The sequence below is a fragment of the Chiloscyllium plagiosum genome, unplaced genomic scaffold (assembly GCF_037043375.1).
Source record: "Chiloscyllium plagiosum isolate Xiang-an unplaced genomic scaffold, Cpla_swu_hap1 HiC_scaffold_16, whole genome shotgun sequence".
Lineage (NCBI taxonomy): Eukaryota > Metazoa > Chordata > Chondrichthyes > Orectolobiformes > Hemiscylliidae > Chiloscyllium > Chiloscyllium plagiosum.
The window spans coordinates 10,202,737-10,223,329 of NW_028270154.1; the positions used below are offsets into that span (position 1 = coordinate 10,202,737).

The window sequence follows — 20,593 nt, forward strand, 5'->3', positions numbered from 1 at the left end:
TGCTGCAAGTTCACCTTCCTTATTCCGGATACTCCTGGCGTTGAAGTAGACACACTTCAAACCTGCTTGCTGTCTGCCAGCACACTCTTGTGACTATGAAATCCTGTCCACGTCCTCCCTACTCACATCCTCCTGTGCACTGGAACTACACCTCAGGTTGTCATCCCCCTGCTGAGAACTCAGGAAGTAGGATCAGGAATGGACCATTCAGCCCATCGATTCTGTTCCCCCATTCCATATGATCGCGCCAATCTTGGGATTCAGCTGTTTTTGCCTCACCCCCATCCCATGATGCCCTGAGAGACCACAGTTCTGTCTGTCCCAGCCTTGAATATTTCCAACAATGGACCGATCCACAACCTTTTGGGGTCGAGACTTCCAAAGCTTCACCACTCTCAGTGAAGAAGAAATTTCTCCTCATCTCAGTCCTGAATGTTTGATCTCTCATCCTGAGATTATGCCATAATGTTCGAGACTAGCTGAAACGATCTCTGTGTCTAACACCTTCACAATCTTTTTGTTGAATTCATTGGATCTCATCATCAGTGGCCAGTATTTAATGCCCCTCCCTAATTGCCTCAATGGCAGTCAGGAGTCAACCCCATTGCTGTGGGTCTGGAGTCACGTGTATGAGGCAAAGGACATTAATAAGCCAGGTGGATTTTCACAATCATTTGACACTTAATTCCATTTTTATTTTTAATTGAAGACAAATTTCACCTTCTGCCATCGTGGATTTCGAACCTGCATCCCCGAAAAATCACATGGCTCTCTGGATTAATAGTCTAGTGATAGAGGTCACATGCTCTCCTACTAAAATCCAGTGAATTTGGTCCAGTTTTCTCACCCTCTCATTCCTGGGCACCCTCTCCTTCATCTCAGTCTGGTGAACCTTTGCCGTACCAACCTCCAGTGTTTGTATAGCCTTTCGTCAAAGTGGAGACCACATCAGTACCCAGACGTGATGGACCAAAGGGCCTGTTCCTGTGCTGTTGATGGTTGGATGGACTGGCCATGCCAAATGGTCCATAGCGTCCAGGGATGTGCAGGCTAGGTCGGTTAGCCATGGGAAAGGTAGGGTTACAGGGATAGGGTGTGGGTCTAGGTGGGATGCTCTTTGGACGGGTCAGTGTGGACTCGATGGGCTGAATGGCCTGCTTCCACACTGTAGAGATTCTATGACCTTATGTTTTAGTGGCAGTTCATTGGAAATTCCTTGTAACCATGTCCTGAAGACTCCTGAACACAAGAAGGAGCGGGAGTAGGCTATCTAGCCCCTCAGGCCTACTCCTGAAGGCCTTTCTCAAAAGGGCCATAGTGTACAAGAGCAAGGAGGTGATGCTGAACTTGTTTAGGACACTGGCTAGACCTCAGCTGGAGTATTGTGTGCAGTTGTGGTCGTCACATTACAAGAAAGATGTGGACAGGCTGGAGAAAGTGCAGAAGTGATTTCCAATAATATTTCCAGGAATTAGAGACATCAGTTTGAGGATAGATTGAGGAAGTTCGGACAGGTCATCTCTGGAGAGAAGAAGGTGATGTTGAGGAGATTTGATAGAGGTTTTCAAAATCATGAGCGGGGCTGGACACGGTCATAGAATCCCTACAGTGTGGAAACAGGCCCTTCAGCCTAACCCGACCCTCCAAGGGGTATCCCACCCAGACCCATTCCCCTTCATTCCCGACTAACACACCTAACCTACACAGGACAATTTAGTATGGCCAATTCACCTGACCTGCACATCTTTGGATTGTCGGAGGAAACCCACGCAGACACAGGGAGGATGCGCAAACTCCACGCAGCCGGTCACCCGAGGCCGGAATCGAACCTGGGTCACTGGCGCTGTGGGGCAGCAGTGCTAACCACTGAGCCACCGTGCTGCCAGCAGATAAGGAGAAGCTGTTGCCATTTTTAAAAGAAGTAAGGACACGCAGGGTAGAGATGTACAGTGATGGTGGTGAAGCGAGGGTAATGTGAGAAAAACACTTTTTCACCCAACAAGTCATTAGGGTCTGGAATGTACTACCCAGAAATGTGGAGGCAGGTTCAATGGAGACATTGTAGAGAGTACCGGATGGTTATTTGGATAGACATGGTATGCAGGGACATGAGGAGAAAGCAGGAGGCTGGTACTGGGTAATGATGCTGTTTAAAGAGCTGTTCCAGGCACAATAGGCAGAATGGCCTCCTCCTGCACCGTAACGTTTCTGTGATTCTGTGACACTCCCTCCCTCTGTACTTCACTCTCAGTCTGACTCTGTATCAATCTGTCAGCATTACCTTGCAGTCTGCCTTTGTCTATCAGCCTGTTCATAATCGGTCTCATTCTATCTCCCAGGCCTGTTCACCTGGTACCTTTTCTTCTTGTACAGCTGCCTCTCTCTTTCTCCACATTAGCTCTCACTGCCTCTCTCTGCTTTGATCCTTCTGTCTGCCTCCCCTGTTCTCGTCTCTTCCACTCTGCCCCTCTCTCTGTCTCTCTCTGTCACTGCCCCCTCCCTTTCCCTCTCCCTGTCCCTACCTCTCTGTTCCTATTTCCCCCTCTCCCTGTCCCTGTCTCTTTCTGTGTCTCTGTCCCTCTCCCTGTCTCTGTCCGCACCCCCCGACCCTGTCCCTCACTCTCTGTCCCTGTCTCTCTTTCTGTCTTTCTCTCTCTCTCTGTCTCCGATCCAATCTGTCCCTGTTTCTGTCTCTCTCTCTCTCCCTCCCTGTCCCTCTCTCTCCCTCTGTCACTCTCTCTGTCACTCTCCCTGTCATTCTCTCTGTCTCTCCCTCTGTCTCCCTGTCCGTCTCTCCCTCTGTCTCCCATCCCTCTCTGAGCCTGTCAGACTCTCTCGCGCTCTCTCTCTCTCTGTCTCCCTCTCTCTCTCTCTGTCACACTCTCTCTCTCTGTCACTCTCTCTCTCTCTCTTTGTCTCCCTGTCCCTCTCTGAGCCTGTCACTCTCTCTCTCTCTCTCCCTGTCCCTCTCTGAGCCTGTCACACACTCTCTCTGTCTCCCTCTCTCTCTCTGTCTCCCTGTCCCTCTCTGAGCCTGTCACACACTCTCTCTCTCTGTCTGTCTCCCTGTCCCTCTCTGAGCCTGTCACACACACTCTCTGTCTCCCTCTCTGTCTCCCTGTCCCTCTCTGAGCCTGTCACACTCTCTCTCTCCCTCTCTCTCTGTCTCCCTGTCCCTCTCTGAGCCTGTCACACACACTCTCTGTCTCCCTCTCTCTCTCTCTCTGTCTCCCTGCCCCTCTCTGAGCCTGTCACACTCTCTCTCTCCCTCTCTCTCTCTCTGTCTCCCTGTCCCTCTCTGAGCCTGTCACACACTCTCTCTCTCTCTCTGTCTCCCTGTCCCTCTCTGAGCCTGTCACACTCTCTCTCTCTCTCTCTCTCTCTCTGTCTCCCTGTCCCTCTCTGAGCCTGTCACACACACTCTCTGATTCCCTCTCTCTCTCTCTGTCTCCCTGTCTCTAACTGAGCCTGTCACACTCTCTCTCTGATTCCCTCTCTCTCTCTCTCTGTCTCCCTGTCTCTAACTGAGCCTGTCACACTCTCTCTCTCCCTCTCTCTCTCTCTGTCTCCCTGTCCCTCTCTGAGCCTGTCACACACTCTCTCTCCCTGTCTCCCTGTCCCTCTCTGAGCCTGTCACACACACACTCTGTCTCCCTCTCTCTCTCTCTCTGTCTCCCTGTCCCTCTCTGAGCCTGTCACACACTCTTTCTGTCTCCCTCTCTCTCTCTCTCTGTCTCCCTGTCCCTCTCTGAGCCTGTCACACACACTCTCTCTCTCTCTCTGTCTCCCTGTCCCTCTCTGAGCCTGTCACACTCTCTCTCTCCCTCTCTCTCTCTCTGTCTCCCTGTCCCTCTCTGAGCCTGTCACACACTCTCTCTCTCTCTGTCTCCCTGTCCCTCTCTGAGCCTGTCACACACTCTCTCTGTCTCCCTGTCTCTCTCTGTCTCCCTGTCCCTCTCTGAGCCTGTCACACACACTTTCTGTCTCCCTCTCTCTCTCTCTCTGTCTCCCTGTCCCTCTCTGAGCCTGTCACACTCTCTCTCTCCCTCTCTCTCTCTCTGTCTCCCTGTCCCACTCTGAGCCTGTCACACTCTCTCTCTCCCTCTCTCTCTCTCTGTCTCCCTGTCCCTCTCTGAGCCTGTCACTCTCTCTCTCTCTCTCTGTTTCCCTGTCCCTCTCTGAGCCTGTCACACTCTCTCTGTCTCTCTCTCTGTCTCCCTGTCCCTCTCTGAGCCTGTCACACACTCTCTCTCCCCGTCCCACTCTGACCCTTTCTCTCTCTCTCCTCCTGTCCCTCTCTCTCTCTCTCTGCCCCATTTCTCTCTTTCCCTGTCTCTCTTTCCCTCCTTCCCTTGCACTCTCTGTCCCTGTCCCTGTCCCTCTGTCTCTCCTTCTCTCTCTCTTTCTCTCCCTATCTCTGTTATCCACCGAAACCCTGATCTTGCCAATCTCCAGTTTTGAATATTCCAGCACAGTCCTTATCTCCCACTTCCTCAAAGCTCTGCTGCCTGGGTCTTTGCCCCATCGATCCCATTCCCGTGTTCCCCTCTGCTCACTGAGGCACGGTGACCACTGGTCAAGTTATGTCTTGATGGTAAAATTCGCAGCCTGTCCCTCCCTGTCCCTTCCTTTGCGTAGCCTCTTCAACATCCCTGATTTTCCTCAGCCCACTATTGGTGGACGTACCTCTCGTTACCATGGCCATAAACTCTGAAATTCTTTCCTTAATCTGCTCCACCCCCCCTTTATCAGGAAACCCAAGCTAACAAGCTGTTCATTATCTCTTCTAATATCTCCCTCTGTGACTTAATTTGATTTCTAAAGACCCATGAAGCCCTTCAGAACGTTTTACTCTGTTGAAGGTGCTAAAAAAAAACAGTTGTTGTGTCTGTCTCCTCCCTTTCCCTGGATCAGTGGTGCTGGAAGAGCACAGGAAGAGCACCACTGATCCAGAATCTGGTTTCCAGCATCTGCAGTCATTGTTTTTACCTCCTCCCTTTCCCTATCTATCACTGTCCCTTTACAAACCTCTCAGTCTCTACCTGCGTCAGCCTCTCCCACTATACCATCTCCTGTTGTAGTGTCTAACCTTGATATCTGGTTAATCTGTCTCTCTGGTTCACTGCTAACACTGCATTACTGATAGGTGCCATATAGGTTTGTGGGGTGGATTTGTACTGCAGAATTACATTTTATCTTGCTCAAAAACTGCATGAATCCATGTAAGATTCTGTATATCCCTTTTTTAGAAATAGAATCAGTTTGAACATTGGGGCATAGAGACAGACTTTAACCTCACACCTTCAATGCATTATCTGAGCTGATATGGCACCCATTGTTAAAATTCACTTGAGAATGTGACTTTAAAAAAGAGCTCTGGGATTTATATACAAAAGGACTAAAGCCAACATGGTCATTGTAAAAGTTGAGAGATTTAACAAATAATTCAGGTCTCTTTCAATATATAATTTCAGTTGCATCACACTGTAAACTTTTATATAAATTCTGTGTCTTACAATCTTATACTCTACAACCAGCTGATAAGGAGCAGCGTTCCAAAAGCTAGTGCTTCCAAGTGAACCTGTTGGACTATAACCTGGTGTTGTTTGATTTTTAATATTGTGAACAGCACAGTGTGGGTGAGATCTGTCAAAACTCAGGAAGTCGCGTTTTCCTCATCAATTTGATTTTTACATTTTCTTGAGCTATTTGCTGTTCAGCAGCGATTAGAGACGAGGGTTTATAACATGAAGTGAGAGATCGCAGTGGAGAAACAGGAGTAGGCTGTAATCCCCTGAATCTGTCCTGTCATTCAGTGGCTGTTGTCTGCACTTTATCAGGTTGATGCCAAAGATGTGGCACTGTGATGTTAAAGCCAGTGACGTGGAGAGGCCTGTGGAGACTGGGTCATTAAGTATGTTGCAGGCTGAGAGAGACAGATTTTTAATCGGTGAGAGAATTGAGGTTTATGGGTAAAGTGGCGCTAAGGATTATCTTGGGATTTGGGCATCATTGAAAAGGCTAATATTTATGAACAATTGCTAATTGACCTGAGGGCTATTAAGAGATCACCAAATTGCCGTGGGTCTGGAATCACATGTAGGCCAGACCAGGTAAGGAGGGCAGATTCTTAGGGGGATTGTCAGAGGAGGTGCAGAAAGGTTATTTTCCCACTGTGGGAGAGTCTAGGACTAGAGGGCAACATCTCAGAGTAAGAGGTCACCTATTTAAGACAGTCATACAGCACGGAAACAGACCCTTCAGTCCAAATCATCAAGCCAACCTGGTTTCCCACACTAAATCAGTCCCACCTGCCTGCTCCTGGCCCACATCCAGCCAAACCTTTCCTACCCATGTACTTATCCAAATGTCTTTTAAACATTGTAACTGTATCCACATCCACCACTTCCTCTGGAAGTTCATTCCACACACGCACCACCCTCTGTGTTTAAAAAGTTGCCCCTCATGACCTTTTTAAAACTTTCTCTGCTCACCTTAAAATTATGCCTCTTTTGTCTTGAAATCCCCCACCCTCAGGAAAAGACCTTTGCTATTCACCTTATTGATGCCCCTCATGATTTTATAAACCTCACTAAGGTCACATCTCAACCTCTGACATTCCGGTGAAAAAAAGTCCCAGCCTATCCAGCCTCCCTTTATAACTCAAACCCTCCATTCCTGGCATCATCCTGGTAAATCATTTCTCAACCCTCTCCAGTTTAATCATATCCCAGATAAGGAAGAGTTCCTTCTCTGAGGGGAGTGCATCTGTAGAATTCTTTCCCACAAGGGGCTGTTGGGGCTGGGGCATTAAATGTATTCAAGGCTGAGACAGACAGATCTTTAAGAGAATCAAGAGTCATGGGGATGAGATGCCGTTGAGGATTATCAGATCAGCCTAGATCTCATGGTGTAGTAGAGCATGGGCTGAATGGCCTACTGCTGTTCCTGTGTTTTATGGCAAAATAATGTCCTGGGAAACTATGTTAAAGATGGTGGAAATCTTCCATCATCAGAATGGATGATTGTGATTGTTATTCAGTGGAATGGTGTGTCATTGTTGGTTGGTATGGAGATACGATCATGTTGCAATATTGCGAAAACATTGAAGTTGGTCAAGATCACCTTCAGTCCCCTCCCCTTCCTTGTCCATTGTTGGTGTTAATGAATGTTGTGTCGAATTGACCACATCCTGCGTCGTCCTCCTGAGTGAGGTCCAACTCCTCAGACTGGGTTGTCTGTGTTATGCAATCATACAGATCAGGAGTAGGTCATTTGGCCCCTTGAATCTTCTCTGCTCTTTGATAGGATCATGGCCGATTTGTGGCCTCAACTTGACTTTCCTGTCCAATCCCAATAGCCTTTGAGTCCCTTATTAGTCAACAATTTATCCAGCGATCTCTCTTCAAGGACACAGCCTCCAACACTCTCGGGGGAAGAGTAAGCTCAGGCACACAACTCTCTCCATTAAAAACATTCTCCTTGTCTTTCGCTTTAAAGGGAGACCCTTTATTTTAGATTGTATTCCCCAGCCTCTCCCTCTTCCACAGTTCTAAAATCCATTATAGGAGGGATGTGATAGCACTGGAGAGGTACAGAGGAGATTTATCAGAATGTTGCCGGGGCTGGAGAGTTTCAATTGCCCACCGTCAAACTCACTCCCCACAAACTCCCCAACGTCACACTTACTCCTGAGAGACTGGACAGACTGGGGTTGTTTTCCTTGGAGGAGGCTGAGAGAGGATGGGATGGAGATGGGGAAAATTGAGGCGCGAAGACAAGGTAGGGAGGGAGAAACGTTACTCCTCGCTGAAGGGATCAATGAGCGGGGTGTGGATTTAAGGGAAGGTGCAGAGGGTTTACAGGGGCCTGTGAGGAAAAACCTTTCTCACCCAGGGGCTGGTGTGAATCTGGAACTCACTTCCTATTAGGGGGGACAGAGGCAGAAACCCTTGTCACATCGAAGAAAGATTTCGATGTGTATTGCGATGCTAAGACATAAAGGGCTACAGGCCAAGTGCTGGGAAATGGGCTTAGGGTAGTGAGGGGGTTGATTTTTGACTGGCATAGATGGGCCGAAGGGACTTTTTCTATGTTGTAGATTTCTTACTCTATGCTAAGGGGAAACATCCTTTCAGCACCTACTCTGTCCTGTCCCCTCAGCCTCACACATGTTTAGCCTGTGTGTATCTCCTAGGTTGAGTGTATTCGATACAACATCCTCCTTCCATTACAACATCTCGGGAGGAAGTATTTCTAGGTTCGACCAGAATTTGTTGAAAATAGTTTGTAAACAGATTCCCTGGCTGTTCGCAGTTCTGGTTGGGGGATTTCACTGGGCTAGCCTGGATGCTGGAGATTATAGGAAAAGCAAGATGCAAGAACAATAGACAAAGATCTCCAAAATGTCAATCCTGTAGATCGGAATGAAACAGAAAATGCTGGAAATACTCAACAGATTAGGCAGCGGCTGTAGAGAGGGAGTCAGAGGGACATGGGCCAAGTGCTGGCAAATGGGACGAGATTAGGTTAGGATATCTGGTCGGCATGGACAAGTTGGACTGAAGATTTCTGTGCTGTACATTTCTATGACTCTGAGTCTTGGTATTAAGGGATATGGACCAAAGGCAGGTGTATGAAATTAGGCCATAGCCATGATCTAATTGAATGACAGAACTGGTTAGAGGGGCTGAATGGACTTTTCCTGTACCTATGACAAAGTTGGTGATGAGACGCCAAGTCCTCCACTGTGACCTGAGTTTCTGGCATCTGGATGTCAAGATCAAGCTGGAATTAATGCTGTTCTTGATGAATCAAGGCAATTAATCTTTAACAATTAGTCTACAATTGAGCCAGCGATGAGGGGCAGGATGCTACGGTCTTTGGTGGAAAGGTTTGGGTTCAATGGAAGGTGCTATCCTCGAGGGAGGAATGAATTAAAATAAAAATAGCAATGTTGCTTGGAAATAAATAAATATTCTGTAACTCTGTGTTGAGGCGTATAGGTCACACCAGGATGTATCATTTCAAACTCTTTTCCTTCTAATGTGAGCTTTGCCCTCCCCACCCCTCAACCCCTCCCATCCAGCCCTGCCTGTTTTCCCAGAGGCAGGGAAGGCAGTTGGAAGTGGGCACGCCCACAAGCCAGTTAGATGCCAATTAGTGCCCTGCTGCCATTGCCGGGATTTCACAAGCACTAGGACAGGCCGCGTTGTGAATCCAGAGTCAATTAAAAGGTGGAATTGGAAAGGCACAGCAGGTCAAACGGTATCGGAGGAGCAAGGGAGTCGACGTTTTGGGTCAGGATCCTTCATCAGGACTGGGGAGGGGGAAGGGAGCTCAGAAATAAATGGGGGCTGGGGGAGGGGTAAGGGTAGTTGGAGCTGGGGGGAGGGTAGGTGCGATGATGATGGGTGGGATGCAGGTAGGGGGTTATTGTGATTGGTCAGTGGGAAGGGTGGAGTCGATAGATGAGTGGGAAGATGGACAGGTGTTTTAAAAAATTCTCAAGGTCAGGTTCGTAGGAGAGTAGTCTGACACAGAACAAACGACCAAGAGGCGAGTCTGCTAGAATATGAGCATTTTATTCCCCGCAGCGTCGCCACAACCAGGTCTCATACTTACAACGGGTCTGGCTTATACTCACTCTACATGTTACCGGAACTGGGAGCCGTCAGTTCTCGTAGAGCGGTTGCCAACAACCCACGCTCGGCGGTTAAACGTAACCCCGGAGCAGACTCACCGAACTGGAGACTTTTCCAGCTGATATACTCTTTTCCAGATATAAACATTCATGTGAACAGCAGAGCAAGGCTAAAAAACACATTCCATTCTGGTTACATACAGATAAGAAGATTCACATGGGGAGGTGTGTAATAAGATTCACACGGGACTAAGCAACACCTCCATTCCGGTTAGATTCACACATGTATTGGGACATAATTTTTAACCGTTTCACCACAACAGGTTAGGGCAGGTCAGGGAGCGAGGAGGAGGGGGTGGGCTGGACATGGGATAAGGCTGGGGGTGAGGGAGTTTGGAGCTGGTGAAGTCAATATTGAGGCCATTGATCTGTAAGCTCCCCAGGTGAAATATCAGGTGGTGTTCCTCCAGTTTGCGTTTGGCCTCACTCTGACACTGGAGGAGGCCAAGGATGGACATGTCGCCGGGGGAGTGGGAGGGGCAATTAAAATGGCTGGCTACTGGAAGGTGGTGTTGATTGGAGGGTACAGGGCACAGATGCTTTGCAAACCAATCCCTGAGCCTGCACATGGTCTCTCCGATGTAGAGACCACATCGGGAGCAACGGATGGAGAAGGTTTGAAGAACGGTAATGGAAGAAGCAAGTCACGTCAGCAGTGCTGATTTGGAAGCTGGCATGATCCAAATAGATCCAACGTGGGCGAAGGAGCTGGGAGAATGGGATGGGCATGGGATGTGAAGACCCATAGTGAAGGCAGCTATGGGACTCTGTGGCTTTGTAGTGGATGGCAATGGATCGGTTATTCCCCGAAATGGAGACAGGTCAAGGAAAGGAAGGGAAGTGTCAGAAGTGGATGATGTGAAAATTATAGAGGGATGGAAATTGGAGGCAAACTGAGCGAAGTTTTCAAGGTCCTGTCAGGAACATGAAGTGGCACCAAAGCAATCAGTCGTTGATGTTCTGAGAAAAGAGTTATGAGAGAGAGCCAGTGTAAGACTGGAACAAGGACTGTTCCACATACCCCATAAAGAGGCAGGCGTAACTGGGACCCATGCGGGTGCCCATAGGCACTTCACTCCTTTGACTCGGCAGAAGTGAGATGAATTAAAGGAGAAATTGTACAGTGAGACAACACGTTCAGCCAGGCAGAGGAGGGTGGTGGTGGATGGGGAGGTGATAACAAGGCCTGGCGTGTGGGGGTGGGGGTAAGGATATGGGAAAAGGTGCCTCAAGTCTTAAAATTACTGAACTCGATTTTGAGTCCAGAAAGCTGCAGGGTCCCCAGGAGGAAGATGAGATGTTGTTCTTCCAGCTTGCACCGAGCCTCACTGGAGCAGTGCAGCAAGCCTGATGTTGGCCAGGGAACAGGGTGGCGTGTGAAAGTGGCAGGAAACTGGAAGCTCAGGGTCTTTCTTGCGGACAGAACGTAGGTGTCCTGCGAAAGCGGTCATCCAACCTACTCTTCATTTCCCCGATGTACAGGGGACCACATTGTGAGCAGCGAATGCAGTCGGCCAGATTGTGAGAAGAGGCAAAGCGTTGCTTCAACTGGAAGGTGTGATTGGGCCCTTCTATAGGGAGGAGGGAAATGGGCAAATGGTACACCTACAGCGATTGCAGGGGAAGGTGCTGTGGGGGGGGGGGGGGGGGGGTGTGCGCCGGAGCGAAGTGGGGGGAGGGGGGGTTGTTGGGAGTGGAGGAAGAGTGGACCAGGGTGTCCCAGAGGGAATGGTTCCTGTGAAAGGCAGACAAGGGAGGGGAGGGGTATATGGGCCATGCTAAATTGCCTCTTAGTGTTCAGGGATGTGTAGGTTAAGTGCATTACTCAGGGGTATTGTAGAGTAATAGGGTAGGGGAATGGATCTGGATGGGTTACTCTTCAGAGGGTCAGCGTGGATATGTCGGGCCGAAAGACCTGTTCCACACTGTCGGGATTCTATGATTTTGTGTGTCCGATGTAGACTGTATTACTGTGTTATTCTGTCCCTTTATTATAGTTTTTAACTTATTTACCTCGATATAAGTATTCTGGTTATTCAATCGAGTGGCCGTGTGAAATATCAACAGTTGATTCAATTTCAAGTTAGTTCCTCCTCAAATACCACGATCTCCAAAGAGTCAGTTGAGGGTGTGAGTGAGAAGACTTTCTGCTGTAAAGTTTTATTTAAGTCAAAGTTGCATTACTATTTAAGTGATTTATGCTGTAAATAAAGTCGAACAGTGATGTGTATACACCCCCCATGTTACTATTCTATTACTTATTGTGTGTTTTTACATTGATCATACTGACCACTTGATTATCCGGAGTGTTTGATCAATCAGCACACTCCTGGTCTCATACGTCCCGGATAATAAAAGGTTTACTGTATTTTTGACTGACCTATTTTTAAATCGTTCATGCTGTTGTTAAAATTTGAACAGGGTTCCAGATCTGGATATAGAGGCAGCGTGAAAGCCGCTCAGGATTTTTCTGCCAATCAAGATGCAGAAAATCTGTACAACGCGATGAAAGGATTTGGTAAGGAGACTTCCCCTGGGAAAGTCAACTCTTGCACAGCCTTTGCCAGCTGGTCACAGTCATTAGTGAATACAGCCTTATAAAGGGGGACGCAGAGTCCAGTACCAGTCAAATTCCACCATGGCCAGTTGGAATTCTGGTTACAGGATGCAAAAAGTAACCATGAATATGCTGACAACCCAACCCGGTTAACCCATTTTCATAAAGGAAGGAAATCCACCAGACATAGAATTCCTATAATATAGAAACAGGTCATTTGGCCCATCGAGTCCACACCAACCCTCCAAAGAACATCCCACCCAATCCCTGCATGGCTAATCCACTTAGCCAGCAAATCTCTGGACACGATGGGGCAATTTAGCGTGGCCCATCGATCTTTGGACTGTGGGAGGAAACCAGAGCACCCTGGGGAAACCCCACGCAGACACGGAGAGAATGTGCAAACTCCACACAGACAGTCCCCCAAGGGTGGAATCGAACCTGAGTCCGTGGTGCTGTGAGGCAGTAGTGCTAACCACTGAGGCGCTATGCCACCCTACGTAACTGAGATTATCAGGGGCAGCATGGTGGCTAGCACTGTTGCCTCACAGCGCCAGGGACCTGGGTTTGATTCCACCCTTGGGGGACTGTCTATGTGGAGTTTGCACATTCTCCCTGTGTCTGTGTGGGTTTCCGCCCACGGTCCAAAGATGTACAGGTTAGGTGAATAGGCCATGCTAAATTGCCCATAGTGTCCAGGGATGTGTAGGTTAGATGCATTAGTCAGGGGAAAATGTAGGAGAAGAGGGAAATCAGGAGGGCAAGAAGGGGACATGAGATAACTTTGGCAAATAGAATTAAAGAGAATCGAAAAAGATTTTACAAATACATTAAGGACAAAAGGGTAACCAGGGAGAGAATAGGGCCCCTCAAAGATCAGCAAGGCGGCCTTTGTGTGGAGCCACAGAAAATGGGTGAGATACTAAATGAATATTTTGCATCAGTAATTACTGTGGAAAAGGATATGGAAGATATAGACTGTAGGGAAATAGATGGTGACATCTTGCAAAATGTCCAGATTACAGAGGGGGAAGTGCTGGATGTCTTGAAATGGTTAAAAGTGGATAAAGCCCCAGGACCTGATCAGGTATACCCGAGAACTCTGTGGGAAGCGAGAGAAGTGATTGCTGTGCCTCTTGCTGAGATATTTGTATCATCGATAGTCACAGGTGAGGTGAGGAAGACTGGAGGTTGGCAAACGTAGTGCCACTGTTTAAGAAGGGTGGTAAGGACAAGCCAGGGAACTATAGACCAGTGAGCCTGACCTCGGTGGAGGGCAAGTTGTTGGAGGGAATCCTGAGGGACAGGATGTAAATGTATTTGGAAAGGCAAGGACTGATTAAGGATAGTCAACATGGCTTTGTGTGTGGGAAATCATGTCTCACAAACTTGATTGAGTTTTTTGATGAAGTAACAAAGAGGATTGATGAGGGCAGAGCAGTAGACGTGATCTATATGGACTTCAGTAAGGCGTTCAACAAGGTTCCCCATGGGAAACTGATTAACAAGGTTAGATCTCAAGGAATACAGGGAGAACTAGCCATTTGGATACAGAACTGGCTCAAAGGTAGAAGGCAGAGGGTGGTGGTGGAGGGTTGTTTTTCAGACTGGAGGCCTGTGACCAGTGAAGTGCCACAAGGATCGGTGCTGGGTCCACTGCTTTTTGTCATTTACACAAATGACTTGGACGCGAGCAAAAGAGGTACAGTTAGTAAGTTTGGAGATGACACCAAACTTAGAGATGTAGTGGACAGCGAAGAGGGTTACCTCAGATTACAACAGGATCTGGACCAGATGGGCCAATGGGCTGAGAAGTGGCAGGTGGAGTTTAATTCAGATAAATGTGAGGTGCTGCATTTTGGGAAAGCAAATCTTAGCAGGACTTATACACTTAATGGTAAGGTCCTAGGGAGTGTTGCTGAACAAAGAGACCTTGGAGTGCAGGTTCATAGCTTCTTGAAAGTGGAGTCGCAGGTAGATAGGATAGTGAAGAAGGCGTTTGGTATGCTTTCATTTATTGGTCAGAGTATTGAGTACAGGAGTTGGGAGGTCATGTTTTGGCTGTACAGGACATTGGTTAGGCCACTGTTGGAATAATGCGTGCAATTCTGGTCTCCTTCCTATCGGAAAGATGTTGTGAAACTTGAAAGGATTCAGAAGAGATTTAGAAGGATGTTGCCAGGGTTGGAGGATCTGAGCTATAGGGAGAGGCTGAACAGGCTGGGGCTGTTTTCCCTGGAGCGTCGGAGTCTGAGGGGTGACCTTATAGAGGTTTACAAAATTATGAAGGGCATGGATAGGATAAATAGGCAAAGTCTTTTCGCTGGGGTCAGGGAGTCCAGAACGAGAGGGCATAGGTTTAGGGTGAGAGGGGAAAGATATAAAAGAGACCTAAGGGACATCTTTTTCACACAGAGGGTGGTACGTGTAAGGAATGAGCTGCCAGAGGAAGTGGTGGAGGCTGGTACAATTGCAACATTTAAGAGGCATTTGGATGGATATATGAATAGGAAGGGTTTGGAGCGATATGGGCCGGGTGCTATCAGGTGGGACTAGATTGGGTTGGGATATCTGGTCGGCATGGACAGGTTGGACCGAAGGGTCTGTTTCCATGTTGTACATCTCTGTGACTCTATGAGTCTAGATGGGTTACTCTTTGGAGGGTCGGTGTGGACTTGTTGGGCCAAGTGGCCTGTTCCCACATGGTAGGGATTCTGTCCTATTGTAACCCTTGACTCCATCATATACAGTGTGGCTGGCTGTAACCATTCTTTGAAATGGCTGAACCTGGCACTCAGTTCCACAAGATAGGAAGGAGGATGTTGTGTAAGGGCTTTGGGAGCGTGGAGCAACCTTGTGATGATGTCAGGGAACTGCACGTCACTAAAGTAAAAATATCACAGTTTGGGTGGAGTTAAAGCAAGTTCAAACTTTAGATTCTCTGGAAATAAACCTCAATACCCTCTGCGGAAGACACATGAATATTAACACCATGAAGGTAGATTAGTCCTTACCTAATGTAACTGTATAATCAGAGCCTGGTTTATCTCGGATTACCATGTATAGGTATTAGTATTAATGTGTAATAAATGGTATTACTTTGATTTTTAAGCCTGAAGACAGCTGTTAACTTTGCCGTCTCCCCAACCAGTTTATATTAAATCCAAACTCAGGGTGCAGCATCAAACCATACAATAAAAGACAGAGTCATGCCGACTTCTCAGGGCAGCTAGGGATGGACAATAAAAGTTGGCCTTTTCAATGATACCTGTATCCCAGAAATAATTCTACTGAAAGGGGGATGTCCTCATCTGTTGAAATGCTTGTCTTGTAGTATTGTGTGTTTAAGACAGTGCTTTCAATTCTCCACCAGGAGCTCCTTATTGATTGGTTACTAAGAAGCAGAGGGAGTCACTTGACCAACATTTACTGTCCATCGCTAACTGCTTGGTGTTGAGCAGGCCATGTGGTGGAGGGTGGACCTGCAGTGCTGTTAGGGACGGAGTTCTAACCCAGTGGCAGTGAGGGAACATCGATAGACTTCCAAGTCAGAGTGGAAGGGGAACTTGCAGGGGGTGATGTTCCCTTGTATCTGCTGCCCTTGTACAATGAGGTGGTGTCACTGGAACTTCGGTGAGTTGCCACAGCTCACCTTGCAGCTGGTCCACGTTGCTGCCATTGTCTGGAGGGAGTGAATGTTTAAGAGGGTGGATGAGGTGCTGATCAAGCAAGATGCTTTGTCCTGGGTGGGAAAGGCCGTCCTTAATTTTTTTTCTCTCTAGTGTCCTGGTCAGATCTAGAGGAATGTCACAGTTGGCTATGCCATTGTCACCCCCACTCAGTGGTAGATTGATGGCTGGCATTGCACTGATCAAACATGACTTCCGTTTCCATTATTCTTCAGTGCGCTGTGGGTATCACTGGCAAGGCCAACACTTGTTGCCCATCCCTAATTAACCTTGAGCTCAGCTCGTTCTGAGTTGACCACATGGCTGTCGGTCTGGAGTCACATGTAGGCCACACCATGTAAGGATGCCAGATTTCCTTCCCTCAAGGGCATTAGTGAACCGAGAAGGGGTTTTACAACAGACGATGATAGTTTCATGGTCCTAATTGCTGAAAGAGAGTTAACAAACCAGATGTATTAAAATTCCAACAGTTTCTGCAATGGGATTTGAATACATGCTTCTAAAGCATTAGCCTGGGCCTCCAGTTTACTATCCAGTGACAATACCACCATGCCATCATCTCCTCACTGTAGATTAATGAACTTAATAAAGTGCAAGAACTGAACTCCCGTCTTTTTCCCCATTGAATACAGGCAGTGATAAAGAAACCATCATTGACTTACTGACCTCCAAGTCCAATGCACAACGCCAGCAGATCTGTACGAGCTACAAGACCCTCTATGGAAGGGTAACTTACTATTTATGATTTTGTGTGTGTTGAAAGATAATTTACCCTTTTATTTTTCAAACCTCCACTCCAGAAGATAGCTCTCAAAATTGCAAAGGAAGTCTGTACTGGTATAAGTTCCACATTGTCAGCTCTGACCCCATTTCCCTGCCACCTATGAGGTTGCATGTATTTATTTAATTCCTTCAGAAATGTGGTAGATTTAAATTCAATCATTTCTTTTTGAAGGACGTTCCACATTCTAATTATTGCTGGACAAAACCATGTTCCTTCACTTAATGTTCCCCACACTGACTCAGGGCATATTCCCACTTGTTAATGATTCAGCAACAAGTCTGAGGAAACGTATCCCATTTACACTCATCCGTAATTGGAATGCTTCTATCTAGTGTCATCTCTCAATGGTCTGAACGCAGGTATAAACGCAGTAAATGTCTTTTACAATGACTGAAATTTCCTTTTCATACAAGCATCCAGTTAAGAGTAGGCCATTCAGCCCTCTGCTATTCTGTGACATCATGGCTGTTCTGTTTTGGCCCAAACTCTACTTTCCTGATAGCCCTCACTGACCAATCCAGAATTATTTATCTTAATCATCACTACATTCAATGAACTGCCTCCATTGCTGTCTGGGGGAAAAGAATTCCACAGATTCACAACTATCTGAGTGATAAAACAGTCTCTTCACAAAGGGTGGGAGAGGTTTGGAACTCACTTCCATAAATGGCAGTGGATTCAGGACCAGTTGTTAATTTTAAATTGAGGTAGATCAGTTTTTTTCAGCAAAGGTATTAAGGAATAAGGGCCAAAGGGGGGTATATGGAGCTAGGCCACAGATTAGTCAGGATCTCATTGATGGTGGAACAGGCTTGAGGGGCTGAATGGCCTCCTCCTGTTTCCATGTTGCTATGTCTTAGATGGGGAACCACTTATTTTTTAATTGTGTCCCCTTGTTCTAGTCTCCCTCCAAAAGGGGAGACATCCAGTTGGTGTTGACTATGTTAATTCCCCTCTGGAGCTGCAGTGTCACACAGGAATAAAGAATAACATACTTTCAGAGTGTTGGCTCAGGTACAATGATTCTGGATTAGTGGTGCTGGAAGAGCACAGCAATTCAGGCAGCATCCGAGGTTAGGCAAAATCGACGTTTCGGGCAAAAGCCCTTCATCAGGAATAAAGGCAGAGAGCCTGAAGCGTGGAGATAAGCTAGAGGAGGGTGAGGGTGGGGAGAAAGTAGCATAGAGTACAATGGGTGAATGGGGGAGGGGATGAGGGTGATAGGTCAGGGAGGAGGGTGGAGTGGATAGGTGGAAAAGGAGCTAGGCAGGTCGGACAAGTCCGGACAAGTCAAGGGGACAGTGCTGAGCTGGAAGTCTAGAACTAGGGTGAGGTGGGGGAAGGGGAAATGAGGAAGCTGTTGAAGTCCACATTGATGCCCTGGGGTTGAAGTGTTCCGAGGCAGAAGATGAGGCGTTCTTCCTCCAGGCGTCTGGTGGTGAGGGAGCGGTGGTGAAGGAGGCCCAGGACCTGCATGTCCTCGGCAGAGTGGGAGGGGGAGTTGAAATGTTGGGCCACGGGGCGGTTTGGTTGATTGGTGCGGGTGTCTCGGAGATGTTCCCTAAAGCGCTCTGCTAGGAGGCACCCAGTCTCCCCAATGTAGAGGAGACCGCATGGGGAGCAACGGATACAATAAATGATATTAGTGGATTTGCAGGTAAAACTTTGATGGATGTGGAAGGCTCCTTTAGGGCCTTGGATAGAGGTGAGGGAGGAGGTGTGGGCACAGGTTTCACAGTTCCTGCGGTGGCAGGGGAAAGTGCCAGGATGGGAGGGTGGGTCGTAGGGGGGCGTGGACCTGACCAGGTAGTCACGGAGGGAACGGTCTTTGCGGAAGGCGGAGAGGGGTGGGGAGGGAAATATATCCCTGGTGGTGGGGTCTGTTTGGAGGTGGCGGAAATGTCGGCGGATGATTTGGTTTATGCGAAGGTTGGAATCATCCGCCACCACCCTACCAACCTTCGCATAAACCAAATCATCCGCCGACATTTCTGCCACCTCCAAACAGACCCCACCACCAGGGATATATTTCCCTCCCCATCCCTCTCCGCCTTCCGCAAAGACCGTTCCCTCCGTGACTACCTGGTCAGGTCCACGCCCCCCTACGACCCACCCTCCCATCCTGGCACTTTCCCCTGCCACCGCAGGAACTGTAAAACCTGTGCCCACACCTCCTCCCTCACCTCTATCCAAGGCCCTAAAGGAGCCTTCCACATCCATCAAAGTTTTACCTGCAAATCCACTAATATCATTTATTGTATCCGTTGCTCCCGATGCAGTCTCCTCTACATTGGGGAGACTGGGCACCTCCTAGCAGAGCGCTTTAGGGAACATCTCCGAGACACCCGCACCAATCAACCAAATCGCCCCGTGGCCCAACATTTCAACTCCCCCTCCCACTCTGCCGAGGACATGGGAGGTGCTGGGCCTCCTCCACCGCCGCTCCCTCACCACCAGACGCCTGGAGGAAGAACGCCTCATCTTCCGCCTCAGAACACTTTGACCCCAGGGCATCAATGTGGACTTCAACAGCTTCCTCATTTCCCCTTCCCCCACCTCATCCTAGTTTCTAACCTCCAACTCAACACTGTCCCCTTGACTTGTCCGACCTGCCCAGCTCCTTTTCCACCTATCCACTCCACCCTCTCCTCCCTGACCTATCACCTTCATCTCCTCCCCCACTGACCTATTGTACTCTATGCTACTCTATCCCCACCCCCACCCTCCTCTAGCTTATCTCTCCACGCTTCAGGTTCTCTGCCTTTATTCCTGATGAAGGGCTTTTGCCCGAAACGTCGATTTTGCCTGTCCTCGGATGCTGCCTGAATTGCTGTGCTCTTCCAGCACCACTGATCCAGAATCTGGTTTCCAGCATCTGCAGTCATTGTTTTTACCTCAGGTACAATGAGCTGAGTCATTGAATCCCTACAATATGGAAGCAGGTCATTTGGCCATTAACCCTTTGAAGACCATCTCAACCAGACTCACCCCCATAATCCTGCATTTCCCACAGCTAACCCACCCAAGCCTGCACATCCCTGGACACAATGGGCAATCCACCCTAACCTGCACAAGGAAACCCACGCAGACATGGGGAGAATGTGCAAACTCTGCACAGTCACCTGAGGCTGGAATCGAACCTGGATCCCTGGTGCTGTGAGGCAGCAGTGATAACTACTGAGCCACCATGTCACCCAAAATGGGGGCAGGGGAATAAGGCCAAATGGATTGCTGTCTCAGAGCAACAGTACAGATGTGATGGGCTGAATGGTCAGAGGGCAGAGGAACAGGACAAAATGGAGATTTGTTTTCCAAGGGAAGGCACAACATACCATGGGTTAAAAGGGATAATTTTAAATAAAATTCATAACCCTCCCAGTGCAGCTTGACAAACAGTTTGAGCTGGCTCCATGCATCGGGTGTCTCAGTTGTAATTTTCAAAAATTAGGGGTTTTCAACCCTCACAGTTTGCAAGACAGTTCACCTACTGCAGTGAACTCTGTCATTTTAAAAATAACCAGGTTCCTGGATAGTGTTTTAAGGGTGTTAACACTGCATTAGCTCATATGCTAAAATTAGACACAAACACAATTACACCCTTTTCATAACCAGACTGTTCGGGGCAAGAGACTTTGAACTTTGGACTGAGCAAGGATAGAGAGAAAGTCCACCTGGGAGCTCTGGAGTAAGGCAAAATAATGTGGGTGCTGGGAATCTGAGACAAACTCGGCAGGTCTGGCAGCATCGGTGGAGAGAGAAACAGTTAATGTTTTTGAGTCCAGTGTAACTATACTTCTCCTGCATTTCTCCAGCAGTCTCTGTTTCTGTCTGTATTTGAAGACACTTGAAAATATCGCAGA

The 20,593-nt window shown here is 48.1% G+C and overlaps 1 protein-coding gene across 1 annotated transcript in view; it reads left to right on the plus strand.

Annotated features, from left to right (window-relative positions):
- anxa6 (annexin A6) overlaps positions 1 to 20,593 on the plus strand; it is a 119,135-nt gene that overhangs the window by 22,543 nt on the left and 75,999 nt on the right. The window contains exons 3-4 of the mRNA XM_087995106.1: positions 12,125 to 12,221; positions 16,582 to 16,676. Coding sequence (XP_087851232.1) covers positions 12,125 to 12,221; positions 16,582 to 16,676 — 192 coding nt within the window. The remainder of the gene's footprint in view (positions 1 to 12,124; positions 12,222 to 16,581; positions 16,677 to 20,593) is intronic.